The sequence below is a fragment of the Cyclopterus lumpus genome, chromosome 13 (assembly GCF_009769545.1).
Source record: "Cyclopterus lumpus isolate fCycLum1 chromosome 13, fCycLum1.pri, whole genome shotgun sequence".
Lineage (NCBI taxonomy): Eukaryota > Metazoa > Chordata > Actinopteri > Perciformes > Cyclopteridae > Cyclopterus > Cyclopterus lumpus.
The window spans coordinates 5657233-5670466 of NC_046978.1; the positions used below are offsets into that span (position 1 = coordinate 5657233).

Here is a 13234-nt window from a genome sequence, read left to right on the forward strand (position 1 = left end):
GCCAAACTGAACTTTCAGAATTGATCTAGACCAGAGCGATTAGCTTACACTTGCTCCTCTGGATCACTCACTGGTGTATGGGGACATTACGAGCTGCACCTGAAGGCAGCATCGTTGTTTAGTCATTCAGCAGCAAAGAGTCGCAGCCAGTGTGGCAGCTGGGAATGTGAGGGCTTCAACACGGACCGCTATTTCCAGGACTGGGAACCGTAGCGGTGCTGGCCAGAAAGAGACTCTGACTGTGGCTCTCACAGGCGGCACACTTTGAAATCCAAGCGGGCGACCTGCGATTTGTGTCTGGGGAGAGTCGGTGGTCTCTGACCGCATCAGATGGTCAACTGGCAGCCGGTGGAGGCTCACTGCGGGGCTGCATGCAAGAGAGGAACCAGCCGGACCATCGCGTTTGTCCCGCCCCCCTCCCCCCCGGTCGCTTGCACCGGACTTCCAGTCTGGGTAAAAACGCATTGAAGTGTCACTCGTTCAATCTGCGTGCGTGTCCCGGTGCGAAACGCCCGGTTAAATGTTGTACCGCCACCAAACCACTCACACCGACGACGATGGACTGAAATCTGCGGCGGGGGCGAGCGACACACAACCTGCCGCGATTTCCTGCATGTAAATAAATGATAGAGGATACGATGACCCTGCTGTCTCTTTTAGGTCGGATCATGCGTTATTTTCTGCTCAGACCCGAGACCTTGTTCCTGCTGTGCATCAGCCTGGCTCTGTGGAGTTACTTCTTCCACACGGACGAAGTGAAGACCATCGTCAAGTCCAGCCGGGATGCGGTCAAGATGGTCAAGGGGAAAGTGGCGGAGATGATGCAGAACGAGCGGTTCGGCGGGCTGGACGTCCTGGACGCGGAGTTCTCCAAGACCTGGGAGTTGAAGAGCAACAGCGTGGCCGTGTACTCCATCCAAGGCCGGCGAGACCACATGGAGGACAGATTCGAGGTGCTCACCGACCTCGTCAACAAGAGTCACCCGTCTATATTTGGGATTTTTGATGGCCACGGAGGAGAGGTGAGTACTAATGGGGGAGAGGGAAATGAAAAGGCAAAATGTCGTGTTTGTCTGTCTGCATGTCTCTTCCAGTCCACATTACTTTCTCACTCTCTCCAACAACATACACGGTGCGTGTGGGTACCCACGGGCCCCACAATGAGCTGCAGGGGCCCCAAGGTTACTCAGGGATAAGATGACTTAAGTGATCTCCAAATAGCTATATATCAGTGTTTTGTATTTATTCCAGCTGGTCTGGTTTACTGTCGAAAATCTATTAAATCCACAAGTGAGACAAAGTGGAGCAAGCCCAACATTGTTAAAATGAAAGTATGCTTGGGACAGCATCTTTTTTCAGACTATTATATTGATAAATCGCTTAATCAAATGTTGAAAATGATATAAAATGGCCATCAAAAGTGATTCGAGTTTAATTACACCTGCTTGTTTTGACGAGCTGCCACAATTGTAACTTTTCAGAGGGAAAGTTTGTGTCGGCTGATGAATGAGTGACATAAGATTGATGTGGGAAGTTGTGATAAAGTTGAACAAATTAGCTGCTGGGCCCCTGATAGCAACTGACCATAAAAACACAGATTCACAATGAAGTCATGGCATGCTTGAACCCTGCAACTCTCAGAGCGGCATATAAAAAAAATTGTAAGTGACATAAACGTTGACATCACGTAAACCATTTTCCTCTGTCTCTTATCTCCTCGTCTCTCCTCTATACTTCAGCTTACATTAAACATGGCACATTTGTCTCTGCAGATTTGCTGTGTGGTTATTTGATCAAACACAAATTAATCAAGGATTATGCAACATAAGCATAAAGCTGAAATAATTAAGGTCTTTATTTTGGCACAAGAAAGGGCCTCAAAGTCGAGTATTAAAGCAGGAGACACTTTAGGTCCCTTAGTTGATATTGTGTGTTAGTGGTGCATGTACAGGTTTTCAGTTTATTTAAGCAATTGGCAACACAGCCTTGGGCATTTTTGGATAATTGGAGCAGGAGCCCATCCTGAACTGTGCGTAGGATCCCATAATTCCTTGCACACACATTCACCCACACTTAATCTGTTGTCTTCCAAAAAGCAAGGCAACTGCATCTTGTCTATTTACAGCTTAAAATCAAGACAGAAATATCCATCTCATGTTTTTTGTCCAAAACAACATTTTAGGACGCAGATAGCACAGGCCCCACGGTGTAACAATATTATAGCTGGAAGGAGGAGGATGAACTCAAGCCGGTGTGCTTCAAAGGCAGCAGAGCTCAATATGAGCAAAGCAACACTGTCAACCCCCAGTCAATATTTGTTTGCAACGAAAATACATATTGTTTCTTTTCCGCTTTCGTCAAAAGAATCTGAATTATTTCATGTTGTTTGTTGAAATTAATGTGACCAAACAACCTGACGAAGCAAGCACGAGACCCTTAAAGAGAAAAGTTAAAGGGTTAAAGAGCATTTGAGATGACGCCACTGTTTGAGGAGAACATAAAAACACTGATTTATCAAGTCATGGCATGCTTGAACCCTGCATTGTTTCTCAGGACAGTATTTATGCGACAGAGCGCTCTCTTATCCCCTCTGTACTTCAGTTTGTACATTAGACATGACACATCTTTTGATCAGCCTGTTCTGGTTTGCTGAGGAGCTCCATGCTGTTTTTAGAGCTTAAAGCGACTGTCTTCAGTTGGACCGCTATGGTCGGATTATGGCTGAACGATAACATGCTTTAAAAAAAACACAAAAGAAAGGCATAGAGGATAGCCACGTTGCTGACTGCTGCAGCTTTTGACCAAAAGTGGTCATCGGATTGTTTTCCCCTGCTGCCTTTTTTTTTCTTCCTGGTGCTTCTTCTCTCTGTGGAGTTCCCTTTTAGAGACCAGTGATTTCACCTGTGAGCACTGCTACAGCTACCACATGCATGGTTAAGACTAGAATAAATAAATGCTGACTAGGAGATGTATGTTTGTATATCTGACAGAAAAAGGAGAAAATGAGTGGGAGAGCATCTATGGTGAGAGTGAGAGCCAGACGAGAAGGTTCAGATTTGTGAAGAGCGGTTTTATCACTGCATGTCCATGGGCAACGTGTGTGTGTGTGGCCACCAGCAGCCTTCAGAAACAACTTCCCCTCTTCAGCGAATCTAGATTTTTGTTAGCCAGGGGGCATTGGATACAGCAGAGGGATGCTGTGTGGCCCAAGGCAACACCAGGAATACTGGTGGCCTCAGCTGGCTAATTAGTGAGGTGTCAGCCACTTCCATTTCCCCACACACACTCTGCTCATCCAAAGTATTTAAACAGTCATTAAAAAAATGTCGGACCTGTGTCAACATCTATGTAGCATCCAAGGCTGCAACACCAACATGTCTTTGACACTGTTTACAAAGCCTGTAATAGACCGACACGTCATTTTCCACTGGGGTAGGAGTGTGCCAACTAATTAGAGATTCAACATAAACATCAAGGGAAGAGGGATCGATTAATCTGATTATTCTCTCAAGTAATAACTATCATTAGTACGGACTGGCAAAGCAATCACACCCTGTGGGAAAGATGTAGATGTGGGATATATATAAAATCACCCTCAATGCATTTTTAATGATCAACCTTAGGTGCAGTTTTAGATTTAGTGAGACGTTTTTGGAAATACGCTTATATTATTCCTTGCCAAGAAATAGATTACAAGATTGGTATCAATCTCATGTTTGTGCATCCATTATGGAGGTGCGTGTTCTGATTAAACAAACCAGATATAACAATTAGTAGGTGGTATGTGTTTTTTTCACTTGAGGCAGGCTAGCTATTTCCTCTGCTTCAAGTCGCCAGACTAAGATAAGATAATCTCCACCGGGCTCTAGCTGCATACTTGGCATGCAAACATGAGACTGGTATCGATCTTCTCGTCTCTCTCTTCAAGACAACGAATGCATGTACCTGTGAAAATGAAAGTCTACACCTAACGATGGCAATCTGCTTTAACCTTTCTAACCACTTGGTGCGGGTGATTTTGAGTCCAGCCTGTTGGAGGATAGAAAGTTAAGGAAGCCAGTCAGTTTATTACCAGATACATCTCCAGTCAATGCTAAATACAATGTGGAAATGGCATGGTATGGCATGGTATGTCTCCACACAATTTTTTCCCCGTGGTAAAATTCAGTGTTTTAATGTGAGCACATCCATTGGAGGTGTCATTTTTAGACGATCGCTCGGAAAAAGGATTTATCTGTGAAATGGAGATTGTTTTTTAGTTGACACATAGGAATAACCTGCATTAAAATGATAACCCTGGGCTCTCCATCCATCCAATGGCAACATGCACTATTTTTGTCCACTGTCGGGTTGTGGCTTCAGGCACTGCAAAATGACCTGAACTGTAACTGTAGAGTACAGAGAAGACATTCACAACAAGGCTGTTTGATTTGAGTGCGGGGGCTGCTTCTCTCTGTCTTTTGCCATCCGATTAGCTTTTGTTCTGTTGTTTTTTCTTTTTCTATCATGACTCACTCTTTCATGTAGTTTCGATCTGCGGTGTTTGTTTGCGAGTGGGTTGTGATGGCTATATAGTTTCCAACTGGGTAGGAGGCAATTGTAAAGTGCAGGGTGAAGAAGTAGGAGAAAACACTAAAACCACAGGTACCACAGGGACACTTACTATTTTTTAGAGAGATCCTCTCTGTCTTTATTCAGCTCTGAGCTTGTCCTTTGTTCACCTTTGCTTTATGTTCAGGCTAAAATGCATTTAATTTAATTTTCAAGTACATTATTCATTTCTTGAAATGAAAAGTAGACAAGACTTTTGAGAGCAATTGAAGCAGTGGTGCAGCATCGTTCACCTTCTCAGCCACTCCACATTGAAGGGCATGTTATAGTCAGAGTTGTTTGGATTGTATATATTTTAATGATTTCATGTGCATATTTAGCATGGGGTGGGTTATGTAGTTTAGATACTAAGCAGTCTGAATTCCTCCCGAGTTCGCTCTCACTAGAGAGATGAAAGAAAGAGCCGCCATGTGACTAATTGCACTGTTGGCATTACAGGATTAGAGAGCAAACGAAAGGAGGGAGTGTAAGAAGGCCAAGGACAGCAGTGTGTGTGGGTGCATGAATATTTATGTTTCCACAGGAAGGTACACTGCTTTTCCCTTTATGGACGTGGAGGACTCACACGGAGATGAGAGGAGCAGTTTGGTGTTGTCTGGTCTTCCAGGGAGGGACGACTTCACTGTGAGAGACTGAAATGCAAAGGCTTATGGGACAAGGCACCTGCTTCACATCACGTTGTCAATCAGTGCCCTGAATTTATAAAACAGACTTATCGGGCACTCATTTTGAAATTAAATAAATAAATAAAGCGTTTAGATTAATTGACAATGGATCACGTTATTACTTATATGTGAAAGGGCTTTCCGGTAGTGATGAACCAACAGACGTATCCCCTGAAGGTGCATTTTCCTGCACCAACTACTGGTGAACATAGTGGAGCATTTAGCTCCTAAAGAGATATTTCCCTCAGGTGCTTGTGGAAACCGAGCTAGCTATTATAGGACTTAAGTTCATCAGGTGGTCACAAGGATGACCTAGAATTCATTCTAATATTGCCTCGTATCTGCTGTATGTTTAAATAGGCAACAGTTTGCTAACAAGTTTGCCATATCAACTTAAAAGGTGATGATATGTCATGCTCTGGGGTTACAGCTCGCTTCTGGCCCGTAAATCGGTTATAAGACATAAAATCCCTCTGCTAATGAGGTTTCAGAGGCCTCATTCCTTTCTATAAACCTTGACATATGACAGGTGGATTTGCTGTGCAGAATGGTACAGTAGGGCTTCAGTAATACACATAAGTGTACTTTGAGTAGGACTAAATTCCTGCAGGGTAAGAAAAGAGTAATTCACTTAATTGGGGATCAGCAAAACTTGTCATTACTACTGTTGTCCTTCTGTACCTCTCACTTGTTGAGAAAACTGATGCTCAACATTTCAGCCCTTCATTGATGTGATGCAGAAAGTGGAAAGCACACAGGAGGTCATGTTCTGCTGGAAAATACTAGTGTAGCAGAGAAGAGACCACATAGCTTGAGGACTCTGCTGAAAAGTTTGCTGACCTTTTGGTAATTTGTTTTCCTTGCAGTGAGGAGACTGTCGGGAGCGACTGAGGAGTTTAGTCACGGAGTGAAACATGCCAAATAAATAAATGAACTGTTGCTGTCAAGCAACCTAAATGTTTGGCCCTGGAGTTAACATCTGTAATGTCTTCTTCTCCACAGTCATTCATTTTCATAAAATGAAAGTCTTTCAGAAATCGACTCATTTTAATGATATCTTGCCTCAGTGTGGTTTTAGTGTGAAAACTCCTTCTCCCGTCTTGAGATGAGAGCATTTAGGAGGTTTAAGAGGCACTCTTTAAGATTTCAGTCCTGGTCAATTTAGTATTTCGATTTGAGGGAAAACAATGGAGAGTTTGGAGTCTTTTTCCATCAGAGGGCCAAAGGCTCAATCACCATTGTGTTACCTCTTTTGGCGATAGTGACTAAACATACATTTGTTTAAGTGAACATCTTTGAGATGCCACTTAATAATAACACGCCCTTCCGGTCTGATAACTATTTGTGTCTGTGTGACAGGATTGTGAGTGTTTGCCAACAGCATGTAGTGACAGATAAGAGTACCTTCTTCCACCTCAGTGTGCCGTCCTTCTCTTCTGGCAGCGACTGCTCAATAATTTAACACCCTCTCTGTCAAACACATCTGCTAAAACCCCCTGACTAAATATACACGCACCTCCTAAGCAGAAGGAAGCCACAAGGTCGTTGTTCACACACATCACTGTGAAAGTTGAGTTTTCTGGGAGGAGGTCTTGTGTGGAAGGTTGTTTGCAAAGTTGGAGCTTCATGCTGTTTAGCTTCTCTTTGTTCTCCTGCACGTCACCCACTCCTCTCCCAGTGGGGCTTGACATGGTGCTGAAAGGTGGGTTTGGTAATGGAGCTGTTGTGTTTGGTTGCCAAATCCCCCCACTGTCACCCCACATCACCCTTTCACCTATCCCCCCCCCCCCCCCTCCATGCCCTCTTCTCTCTCTGGGGGTTGGCAGAGAATGAATGCGCCAAAAAAAAAGCCTTCTCCAAGGCCATGTCAACCTGCGGTCCGCCCCCCATTATAGTATCTCCCCAGTCCCCACTGTGTCCACTTGCCTCGGCCACTTGCCACACTCAGTCGCCACTACCCAATGTGATGTGTTCCCGATTAAGCTGCCAAACATGCTGGTTGTGTTGGAAGTGTAGGTTTAAAATCCAATTCTAGATGTTGCAAAGCTCCAAGTCTGGCTCTGAATGCATAATGCTCGCCTACAGCACTGCATTTGTCCAAGGCCGTGCTATTCGATTGTACAGTCTTATGTGTGTTTTTCGTCTGTAGCTTATTAGCGGTCCCTAAATCTAAATTGAGTGTGCTGCTTGGTCTAATCTACACTTTGTTTTGAAAAGGGGACATTCTTCATGTCGAAGGCAGTTATGTAAAATGTTGAAACGAAAGTGTGTGTGTGTGTGTGTGTGTGTGTGTGTGTGTGTGTGTGTGTGTGTGTGTGTGTGTGTGTGTGTGTGTGTGTGTGTGTGTGTGTGTGTGTGTGTGTGTGTGTGTGTGTGTGTGTGTGTGTGTGTGTGTGTGTGTGTGTGTGTGTGTGTGTGTGTGTGTGTGTGTGTGTGTGTGTGTGTGTGTGTGTGTGTGTGTGTGTGTGTGTGTGTGTGTGTGTGTGTGTGTGTGTGTGTGTGTGTGTGTGTGTGTGTGTGTGTGTGTGTGTGTGTGTGTGTGTGTTTTGACAGCGAAGGACAGCGGGAGAAGAATGTTGGCTGAGAAAAGGTAGCAAGTCACAGCTGTTCAGAGTTAGCGACATTGGTGTGATTGTGTGCAAAGACACTTGGCCGTGATGTTTGTCATGCTCACAGTTGTGGCTCTTCCTCACGTCTGGCCAGACGGGCCTGTGTAAAGGGCAGGTGCATCCTGGTAAATGGAACAGGGCCCCTGGTTGTGTTTGTTTGTCTCTTGTCACGTCCACGTCCCCAAGTCGGACATAAGCCATTTGATACATCTTAGATAGAAAATGTGCTTTTTTTTAAATTCTGTCGTGACTTCCTCTGAATGTATGATTATACTCCCACATGGTAAGTGTTATTGCATTTATACCGACGGCCTTGCATTGACACATTCAAACAGGCTCACCAGGATGTAATCTAATCCAACACACACTCGCACAGCAAAGCCTTCGGGAGCATTTTGGGGTTCAATATCTTGCACAAGGACAGGTTGACATGTGGACTAGAGGAGTTGGGGATTGAACGGCAGATCTTCCGATTGTTGGATGAAGTGTTAAAAGTTTGCATTCTGGAGCTGATCTGCCACACGTGCTGCACACTTCCAGACATCGATCCATCCAGACAGGAGGTATGCAGCAGATATGAATGTTTGATATTTGCACATGGTTTCTATTTAGTGTGAGCTACCAATCTTAAAATACATTCCGCGCTGAACCAACTCTGAGCTAGGTTGTCTCTAATTTACACTAACGAAGGCTCACAGGATAAGAGAGCATCAGACTCCCTGGCATGTCATTAATTTATGTCATTAATTTGTGCTTGTGATTAAAATGGGGAGGTAGAGGGATCGTGTGTGTGTGTGCATTCTTAGCCAGTATGTGGCTAAGAATGTGTGAGTATGTGTGATTGTTTGTGTAACAGGGTCTTTCTGGATCACTGCCATGTACTGTTGATTATGGCCCTTTGCGATTTATGACTCTTGGACCTCTTTCATCCTGTTGTTTTCCTCTGTGGTTCCCCCTGTTTTTTCATGGCAGTTATTGAGAAGGGTGGTGTGGGGGCAATCTAACTAACACTGGTGAGGCTTTCTGGTGACCATCTGCTATGTAAGGGTTAGATAAAGTTCTTGGTTCTAAAGAGAAAAAAGATGATGTTGGAGAGAAAATTAAAAAGACAAAACAGGCAAGAGGGATAAAGAAGCGGATTGAGAGTAATTTGCAAGCAGATTGCAGACGGAGCCCACATGTTCATCAGGGTAACTGCAATAAATAAACGTAATCTTCCACACTTAATCTTCTGAATTTTAAATTGATTCCAATCTGGATATATCCAACATTTTTGTTTGTAATTCTGATTCATGTCAACAATGGCTAAAGGCCTCAACTAGCAAGTAGAGTGTAAACCACTTAGCCTATTACTGACGATGACGTGGCTATCTACTGGCTGCCAGAGCTTAATGTTTGAGGCCTCCAGAGGTATCGTTGGCCTCATTCAGAAACTGGAAAATGGGTTGTTCCCATGCTCTGACCCCAGCGAAATAACTGCTCTCACACACATTAGCACTATTTGCTAATATGAAAAAAATGTGTTCAGTAATCTAGTTTAAAATGATCATTGTGCTGTATCTTAATTTATCCCAGTAGTTAATGTTAACATGGAATCAAAATATACAGTACATATATACATATGATATGTTTAACAATACTTTAAAATATATGTGCAACTCGATACCATTCATCTTACTGATGAGTAAAACCAATCAAAGAAAACGTTTTGGCCAATCTACAATTTAAATGACACATTTTGACAAAATATCAAGCACTTTGGTAAAACCAGTTTTTTCTAGTCGTAGAGTTTTAGTAGTAAATGTCCTTTGCAATGAAGAAACAGCATTGTATCTGATACTAAGGCTACAATCAATTTAATTTCTGATTAATTGCCAATTCTATTCTTGATTAACAGCTTGGCTATAAAATATCAATGCGAATATCCATTTGAGATGACATCCTCACGTTGTTAATTTTATTTGACCAAAATTCCCAAATATACATTACACAATCCTATAAGATGGAGAAAAGCATCCAATTTGGAGAATACATTAATCGACTCATCGTTTCAAGCGTTCCCCATATAGCAATGGCAGATTATTACGCTCAATATTATTGATAAACAGATGTATTGGTTGGCCGATTTAACAAAAAATGTCTGCAGGCACACCTGCATTCAGCCCTCTCACTTATTTTTTTTAAAGTCACAGACTGGTGTTGGGTCGGGGTTGATGGAAAGTTTGGAGGCAGATAAGCAGGGCTGGTAATTGATTAGTGCGGTGCAGAGGAAGCTTACGGTGATGTGAGCTAATGCTAACAGATCAAGGCTCTTAGGATGCCTGCTCTCTTCCTGAAGCCTCTAAGCCGAGGCTAAAAGGAATAGAAGAGACAGCGGGGAAGATTAGATTTACACTAATCCCACTGGGGAGATTGGGAATATACGTTCTCTCCATGGACTCACTTTCTTTTCACCCCATCCCACTCCCACTTGTCTGTATCTTTTTATTTCCCCAATGAATCCCATCTACTTTCCCTGTTGGATTTATCAAGATTTTTAGAGTTCGCTCTAGTGCGTCCGTTTACACATCCAGTACCTGTATGCATTTGTTATCCGGTGAGTGAGAAGTCTGTATGTTTCCCGAGTTGGTCTAATGAGCTCAGTAGCAGAGATGGCAGCGATTACAACTGTTCAGAGCAGGAGAGATGCTTCATTGAGGGTGAGAAGAGAGGAAAACGATGGCATAGATGATAAGTGCCCTCATTCAGGTCAGAAGAGAGAAGGACAGAGGGGGGGAGAAGAGAAGAGGGTTGACAAAGCATTACGCAACAAAGGTTGCTACAGGCTTTCAGAAGTATAAATTAAGATAGTGGAATAGGGGACTTAAAGCTGTTAGGAGGTGGAGAAAAGGCAGGGAAGAAGTCCTTTCTTTCAGAGGAGATGGGGATAAAAACATGGATGCTGAAGATTTTCCAGGCTTGCTGCACAACTTGTGTTAGACAGACATAACTGTACAATACGCTATGAGTTAGATTGTGTTTGAAGTCAGAGACTTCAAACTTTTTTCATCTTTTGATCATAAGTCTGTCAGACTAAAGGCCACGGCACCATGGGGCAGTTCCTCCCTCCCGAAAAAGCATGACATACTTTTCCATCTCTTTCTTCTTTTTTTCATCTTCCCTCTCACACTTGCTCTCTGTCTCTGTTGACCTTTTCCCTACAGTATTGTGTCTGTTTTCTCTCTCTCCTCTCCTATCTATTCATCCACACCCTCTTCTTTCCGCCTTACCCACTCATCGCTTCTCTCCTTTATCTCCTTCTGATCGCTTTTGTCCTCAGAAATCAAAATCTGTCATTGTGTGTCCAGGTCAGCATTGTCGAGGGACTGTAATTGGAGATGTGTAAGGAGGGATGAAGGGCACGCACGCACGAGAAGTGCATTCTTGGTCTCTTTCCTGCTGTGATTGAAGCCGCTTATCAATCATTTCCTTGTTGGTTAATTGGTGCATTAAGTCACAGGTTTTTCAGTTTTGATCTGCACCCCTTGCTGTTCCTGGTGGGGTTAAATGTTTATTGTAAGCCTACTGTCAGTATTTAGTGTTCCAGATATTTGCCTTTTTTCCAGAGGTGCCTTGATTTGGCTGTTGTGGCTGTCCTTTTGCTCTATTACCTTATATGTCTCTCTCATCCTCACTATATCCATTCTACCCCCCTCCTTCTCCTTTTCTACCTCTGTTTCCTCCACCCTCCTCACCCCTACACACAGAGTCACCTTATCTCTCTGCAGTCTGTCTGACTTATTTATCACTGCTCTGAAATATTAAAGAGCCTGCTGCCGCCAGTCCTGAAAGGAGTCCAAGACTTTGACTTACAACAGACAAGCATGTGTGCGCCCACACACATGCACACGCACGCACGCACGCACGCACACACACCCACACACCATATTTCATAATATCTTCTGGAGATGGCACATGCGCTGCAGCACTACACCATGCACAAACTATTCATCATCTCCTGGTTCTTACTGCTCTTTTGGGATTTTGTAGATGTATAATATCAGGAAGACTGTTGACATGTCAGACCCATGACACCGTTAACAATAGTTTTTCATGCAAAAGAAACAAACAATTAGAGAGTTGTCCGAAAATTTGTTGCAATAATTTTCCGAAACGTTTTGCTGCGTCTCTCTGTTAAATATGATTGTAAACAGAATATCTTTGTGCTATGGAGTGTTGGTCTGACGAAGCAAGACACTAGAAAACAAACTTCACCTTAGACTTTGGAGAGATTGTGATGGACGTTTTGTACTATTTTCTGGCATTTTAGAGCCCAAAGGAATAATCAATTATTGAGAAAATAATCAGCAGCATCGATTATGAAACGAATAGGAACTTAACCGAGCCAATGGCAGCGCAGCAGTTACTCCAGCGGCTCGATGTTGGCTCAAGATTTAATAGCTTTTCTCAGTCAATAATAAATATATCATTCCACAATAGCTCAATAGCTATTTCCACCACTTGTTGCAGATCTTATGGTTGATTTTAGAATATTATAGTGTTGATAAAATAAAGTTGGGAGACCTGTGCGCAGGGACTTTAAAAACAAAAGATTAGAAGAAAATGGGTGAAGCAAAGGCGGCGAAATCCTTCTTCTATTCTTAGCAGGCCGTCTCTTGGTGGGGGGTGGGGGCAGTGGTGGATATGGCTGGAAATAGTGAGCATGCCAAAGTGGGTCTGCTTCATGATGGTGCTGCACCTGCTGTGGAAAACTGGGCTGCCTTGGAGACCTGTGGCCTGACGCCTGCTGGCTCTGCCTCGGCGCCTGCAGCCCTTCTTCAGTCACCACACGGGCACGACAACAAATGTACACGCTGTCAAGGGCTTGCAAACCAAAAGTGTACAAAATTATTAGAAGCATTTTCAATGAGAAATTATTCCCCGACATGGGCGAGTTGATTCAGCATATCAGCGGCTGTTCAATTCATTAGCTGGACCGTACTGAAAGCAAAAGTTGTTGGACGCCTTCCACGTAAAGCTGATTGAACGTGGCCAGCCCGAATGCCCACGGTGTAGTTCTGAGCTGTAATGGGCAGATTGTTTTGGAAAGTGGGCACTGGGTTTGGTCTTTGGCTACACATCCTGTCCTCATTATGTTGTATGGGAACTTGGCTGTGCCAAATACTTGAACCATCGTGGAGCAGCATGTGTCATCACTGCCTCATCATCTGTCTTTATACTGTTTACCACTTAGATCACTATGACCCGAGGGCGTAAGTTGGGTATAGGTACAGGAACATCAGTGGCAATGATCATTTTTTTGTGCTTCTAGACAATAACTGATTTGGGTCCAGTTGAAGAGTGTTAGAG

General features: G+C 43.5%; 1 protein-coding gene across 1 annotated transcript in view; it reads left to right on the top strand.

Annotated features, from left to right (window-relative positions):
- The first annotated feature begins 110 nt into the window (after positions 1 to 110).
- Positions 111 to 13234, top strand: part of ppm1lb (protein phosphatase, Mg2+/Mn2+ dependent, 1Lb) — a 38482-nt gene continuing 25358 nt past the window's right edge. Inside the window, exon 1 of the mRNA XM_034548872.1 lies at positions 111 to 1022. Within this exon, the coding sequence (XP_034404763.1) occupies positions 624 to 1022 (399 nt within the window). The 5' untranslated portion in view covers positions 111 to 623. The remainder of the gene's footprint in view (positions 1023 to 13234) is intronic.